The sequence below is a fragment of the Cynoglossus semilaevis genome, chromosome 1 (genome assembly GCF_000523025.1).
Source record: "Cynoglossus semilaevis isolate Cse_v1.0 chromosome 1, Cse_v1.0, whole genome shotgun sequence".
In the NCBI taxonomy this organism is placed as follows: domain Eukaryota; kingdom Metazoa; phylum Chordata; class Actinopteri; order Pleuronectiformes; family Cynoglossidae; genus Cynoglossus; species Cynoglossus semilaevis.
The window spans coordinates 34,051,432-34,058,035 of NC_024307.1; the positions used below are offsets into that span (position 1 = coordinate 34,051,432).

At 37.9% G+C, this 6,604-nt stretch overlaps 1 protein-coding gene across 1 annotated transcript in view; it reads right to left on the bottom strand.

The window, feature by feature from the left end:
* Positions 1-3,756: 3,756 nt before the first annotated feature.
* LOC103391903 (transcription factor Sox-19a) overlaps positions 3,757-6,604 on the bottom strand; it is a 4,778-nt gene continuing 1,930 nt past the window's right edge. The window contains exon 2 of the mRNA XM_025062241.1: positions 3,757-4,015. Within this exon, the coding sequence (XP_024918009.1) occupies positions 3,757-4,015 (259 nt within the window). The remainder of the gene's footprint in view (positions 4,016-6,604) is intronic.

The following is a 6,604-nucleotide window of genomic DNA, read 5'->3' on the forward strand; positions in this document are numbered from 1 at the left end:
GATAGATAGATAGATAGATAGATAGATAGATAGATAGAACCTACTGTGTATAATAAAGAACCACTCCTCCAAAACCCTCCTCCCACTCAGCGATTAACCAGATCAGTCTTCTTCTCGCACATTTCCATGAGAAATGTGGCTACCCCAGCGAAAGGGTAAAGACCCAGGATGAAGCCCCCCCAAAGCAAGCCTAATTTTCTGCCCAGCGGGGGGTGTTGGCAGCAGCAGGGACAGGGAACAAAAAGGAGGAGGGGGAGGAGCAGAAGCTATGGCTTTACTATATGCACCTGCGGCCTGAAAAGCCTGAGGACAATGCGCCTCTGAAACGGTCAATTACGAGCTAGAGAAATGGTGGGGAGTGAAAGGGAGAATGGCAAAGGGGGAAGTGAATTTTAAAAGAGAATTAAGATAAGAAAGTAAATAATCGAGCTTTTAATCACGCTGCCACTAGAAACTTTTGTCTTCCGATTCAAGGCGGCTCACACTTTCCACATTTTGGCCTTCTCTCACCCATTGTTAGAGGCCACTAATGATGAGGTCATGGCAAAACAACAACCAAAAATACCGAAATTCATTTGATGACACGTCGGTATACGAATTTCCACTTAAGCTGATGAGAAGATGTTATCAGACTAGAAGGCCGAGAAAGACAGGAAACATTTAATTAGATCAATCCAAAATCAAATGACCAGGGTGGCTTTTTCGAAATAATAATTTGAGTGTTTGAGTTAGCTAGTATTATTTTATTGAACTTTAAATGCATACAAAGGGTAGACTCAGTATAAGTTGTCACTAATTCGACTTATTGACTTATTGAGTCAACTAAGGCAAGCCCTTCACATCAACATTTGTATGATACGCTTGACTATTCGATTTAATTCCAAATGTATGTCATTGTTTGTTTTGATGGTCGATTCATTCAATCACTTTAAACAATGGCCTAACCTTACTCATTTAGTGAACTTAGGCCAAGCATGGACAAACTAAGGCCCGGGGGCCAGATGCACAGCCCATTCAGCTTCTTAATCCGGCCCGCCAAACTTTTCCAAATTATATAATTTATTTATATAATCATTATATTTCTGCCTTTTCCCTGCAATACCCGTGTTTCCCCAATAGATGGCGGAGAGAAGGCTAAAAGCATTTTACCATTGTAGCCTATATGCATGACTTTTACATGTCCTTTATTTTAGTTCACACGAACGCTCCATCTATCTGCTCCTGAATTTTAGGACCCACACATTTTTGTGTATGTATCGTGTATATGACAGAAAGAGAATATGTTTTAGAAACCTGCAAACCAAAACTCGATCACACACTCTCCCATAAGAATGGTTAGAAAAAAAAATGCATTTTTTTCTTCATTGCTGTTTTGAGTTTTTTGAGGATTTGATTTGAAGGAACGACCTCAAAAAACACAAGTACAACTTAAAAAAAAACACGCGTTATACCAACTCAAGTTTTCAAAATGACATGTAAGCTTCTATTTTATTTTTATTTTTGTACTCCTAACAAATCATCCTGTACAAATGAGCATTTAGCATAGCATCCGTGATGGAGTGATGAGTGTATAGTTTAGTTTTGGGAGTCAAACAATGTGGTCTAGATATACGCTTAATGCCAGGCTATCACTGCTAAGACTTTGTTATAAACTTAACTGGCAAAGAAGCTAGTTTTGATCTTAGAGAAAAAAAGGTTTAAAGACTCAAATAAAAATTAACTCAACCTCAGCAGACTTACTTAACTTATTAAACTACCATGGCAGCGAAGGTTTGGGAAAAAGCTTTGTTTTTTTGTTCATCTAAATTATGTGTCAAACTCAAAGCCCACGGGCCAGATCTGGCCCATCACGTCATTTTATGCGGTCCACCAGAATTTCAAGCGTATGGTTGTCTTAAGGTCTGTATTAGTGTGTACTGGATAGGTTGAATGCAATTTAGCTAATACTGTGTGAAACAAATGTATGGCAGCGAATTCATCAATTTCACTTATCTAGGAAAGTGAACTACTTATTGACGAAATGTGACCTCTGCTTTTAACCCATCACTAAAGTGAACAGCGGGGCAGTATATACAGCTAGCATAAACTACAGTTTTAGATTGAGACATGCATGTTCTATGTTATGTGTAACATTCTTATTTTGCTTGCTATTAATATTTTATGTCTTCATTTGTGGTTAAATCATCAGTATTCGAACATCGTAGAGTGGTTGAGTTTGTCGCCCCTGATCTAAATCTTTCTTAGACAGTGACTCTTCATGGTCTTTCTCCTTCCTCCTACCTTCCACATGCAGTCCAATAAACACATTTTCTTCCCATACTTGTGTAATCACAATCACATTCGGAAAAAAAAAATGGACAAAATAGTGTCACGTGTGCGAGAACATGACAAAGACGACAAGGGCAAAAACTGATTTGTACTATTTATTAATATTGTCATGAATGCCATAACAATTTTTTTAAATCAAGGAATCAAGACTCGGTAAACGAGTCTAAAAAGTATACATTGACATGAATGCCACATGCAGTAACACTACATGGCAAATTGACACACAACAGTTCATTTAAAGTTCAATAAAAATAAAAAATAAAAACAAAAAGTTATGCAAAGTAAGACTTTGTACCTGTCTTTAAGAAGACTGCACTCCCTTTGAAAATAAATCCGTTTCGTTAGTAATACTGTCTAATTTATCAAATATATTCTGCAGTTTGTGTCGTATGAAAGGAAAAGATTCCTTTTAGATCCATAGCAGCACTCTAAAAAAAAAAAAAAAAAAAAAAAAAAAAAGACTGAAAAATGCTGTTGTTTACAATTAAAAACTAGAGCTTTATATATATATATATAAAAAATACCTACCTGTAAGTTTAACTTTCCCTTTTAAAATCATTAAACAAGAAAAACAAAACACATTTATCAGGAATAAGAACTTTGCAATATTTACATAAAAAGAAAAATAATCAAACGTAAAAACTAAGTAAACTCAAAGACTGGAGTGTCATACTGGCTAAAATACTCCGACCAGCTCGACCAAGCTTTCTGGTTTTTAACTCTGACTTGTGTGTATCAAACCATGTTGTGAGAAATAAAGCCCCTGACGTTAAGGATCAACTGCAACCTTAGCTCGTAACGGACGGTACCGCTGTCAATCACAATCGCGCGCATGTTGTGCTTTTAAAAATCGTACCAAAAGTTCTAGAATCGAGCCCTCCCAATTATGTTCTATTTGCAACCGACCAGAAGCGACCCATGTCCAACACAAGTTGCTGTCGGGGGGGACAGGGAAAGGCATCGAACAGAAGGTGTTAGGCTCTCAAGTGCTGATTGTCCAAAATCGGATCCACGTCACCTGATAGGGTTCCATCAGTTTACAGAGGCGAAAAATGTGACAGCCGTAGCACACGATTTCCTACTCCTCCATCTCCCACCGTCCCCCTCCCCCCCAACCCCACCCCCACTACCTATTCTACCACTCTCCTCAAACAAGCAGTTCTCTTGCCCCTCTACAGGAACAAGTGCCAGTGTCGCATGTTTAAGTCCTAATAGTGGCCTAGAAAAATATAAAAAAGACGAAACACTCTGGAATATGTACACAAACAGGTGCGAGCCCCTCCCCCCCCCCCATCTCCAATGCGGGGGTGGGGGGGTGCTTTTAGGTGGGTAAGAGGGTGCGGTCTCAGCTCTGTGGAAGGCGTGGCTTGTATCGGAGTCTAAATGGCAACAGGGTTTTGGTGTGCGGCTGCAGACTTGTTGTCGCTCTCATTCGGACTCCTGTGCGCCAATACGTGTAAGCATGCCCGCTGTTATGGCGTAGCCCCTCTGTGCTGCGTTCGGATCCCCGGCATCCCCTCCTGGTCCAGGGATGTACATGCTGATCATGTCCCTGAGGTCGCCTTGCAGTGACCCTCGGTGGTGGTTGGAGGCCCCGGTGGGAGATGGGTGGGATGCAGGCTCCGTCTTCACCATGGACATGGTAACAGGGCTGGGCTGCTGAGGACTGCTGCTGTAGGACATTGGACTATGGAAGAAAAAAAAACACATAGGTTAAACACATTTATAATTTAACTGTATTTATTTTTAAAGAATGTTTACACCATGTTTCACCAAGATAAGAGCTGAAAAGCCACAAATCAGAACCACTGAATTTTAGGCATTTTGATGGGCCTCCGAAACCCATGGATTCTGCTACAAATTATATAAAGGAACATCAGCTATTTGAATGTATTTTCTTACTTTTATTTACTATTCAAGAACTAGTTTTTTTTTTTTTTCTTACTTTTATTTACTATTCAATAACTATTTTTTTTCCCCGCATAAGAACACTTTGCGCTAGCTAGATACACGCTAGCTCAAGGAGCAGAGCAACTTGACAACATGCAAATCACCAGGTCTACACAGATTATGACTCGGCCATGGTAAGGGTGCAAGCTGTCACACGAGGTGCATTCAGGTACCATGAAAAAAAAAATACCATGGAAAATTGAGCTGACGACTACAACAGTGTACTTGATGGTATGGTTCAGGACAAATGGTTATTAAAAAAAAAAAAAAAAAAAAAAAATTGTTTTTCCCCCTCATCTTTTCTTGAGAATTCTCAGGATTCTTTTTTTTTTTTTCTGTTATCTTTCGGGTGATCACGGCATCCTCCCAATGCAACATCTAACCCTGTAAAAGCGACTTGTAAAGCTTGAGAAGAAACAAGGCTGAGGGTGTTAGCAGGATTAGCTTGTTGTGGCCTCAGAGAAAACCAACTCTCAAAATGAAATCTCCCTCCTTGGGGCGTATTTCTTACATCACCAGTTGAATCATTAAGCACCAAAAAGTTTTTGACCCAGTTTGCAGGCTTATATTAACAGTAAAACCAACACAAGAGTATTTTAGCCACCTACAGGTCAGCAAAGGAGCACTACATGCTAACCATGATGAACACAAAAGACCACGTTTGAACAAAAACAAATGCTTCACCAGTAAAGTGTCAACTCTAAGACTGTTATGGTTCCCAACCCTGTTTTGTACATGGATTTACTAAAAGTTAGTCGGTATGTTTGCAATTGATATTTTTTTGCATTTTAGCATTTCAAATGTACCAGTGCCATTACTGGTTAAAAAGGAGTGGTAAGTCAAAAAGATTTTTAAAAAAATATTATGGTCTGTTTTATGGTCAGCATTATGATTTTAAATGTATTCAAAAATGCACTAAAAAAAAAAAAAAAAAAAAAAAAAAAAAAGGTAATTCAGCCTAAGGGTTTTAGAGCTGATAAATAACATTTTGGACTAAACTCTCCATCCAACATCGTCCATTTCTTTTATCCCAAGTTCAAGTTAAATCTCTACCTTCTCCCAGTGAAAAGAAACCTACAGCAGGGGATGATGTCGGGACAATGGGTTGCAGAAGCAGAGAATTGTGGGTACGGAGGACCACACACAGTGCCCTGTTAGCTCTACAATCATGTCATGCTACTCAACATTCCAGGCAGGACCCAGCCCAGAACAAAACAGTGTCACATGCATAACAAGTAGCCAGCGTACTGAAGCTACTTGTGTGACTCAAAAAAAATAAAGTGAATGCAGTTTTGCGGCGATTTTGTTTTTTTTTCCCCCCCTGTAGAAAATGTTAATATTTGTAAAATAAAAGCTGCGAGTCCTTTGTTACTTTGAAGCTTTTGTTCTAGAAAAAGACAAAAGTTGAAAATATGCTAATTGAAAAATAGACTATGGCATATAGTTGTTAGTGATTTATTTTCTTTTTTTTTATTTTTTTTTCAAATAGCCTTTGCTACAGAGGCTACTAAGTTTTATCACCATGTCTGTGAATTAGCCCACACAATATTTTCGTAACGTATTTTCTAAAACTTTTTTTAAATGGGAAAGTTAAAGGGAATTCAACCACAACATGTAACCACAGGATTTTACCAATACCCAATGTCTGTAATGCTTGTGTGGTCCTATAAATCTGTTTAAAAAAAAAATCAGAATTTTTTTTAAAAAAATGGTCAAACAAAATCCTCCTGTGACCCACCTGAATTTATCCCTGAAATTAATATAAATTATAAAATATAATTTTTTTTTTAATCACAAGAAGATGCTTCACATTGTAAATTACACGAGAAGGTTTGTGATGTGTGGGTCACATTTAAACTACATATTCTATAGTGCATTAGGAACCCACCAGAAAAGTTTGAGCACAATTTTATCATTTCTTACAAGTGGCATCGGAGTACTGAAAAAAAAATACAATTTAAAAAAAAAAAAGAAAGAAAGGAAATTGTTTGTCCTAAACTAGTGTTCTAGGATTAAGTCAGAAAAAAAACAAAAACATGTTGTTAGAAGTGGCTGTTTTTATAAAAAAAAATTAGACACTCGTTTCAAATTGTGACATTTCCCAGTTTTAAGAATTTACGGTCTGTTTTTTTATATATATACATTTCCGTCACAAGTAGACAAAATTGGAGATATAGAAAAGTAGAAACTCTTAACTATTGTTCGCCATATACGGTTGCAATATAGAAAAGTAGAAACTCTTAACTATTACTATGGTTCGCCATATATGGTTGCAGGCTAAATTATCCAGTCGGAATCCAGTCGGGTGTTACGAGCTACCTCTCCC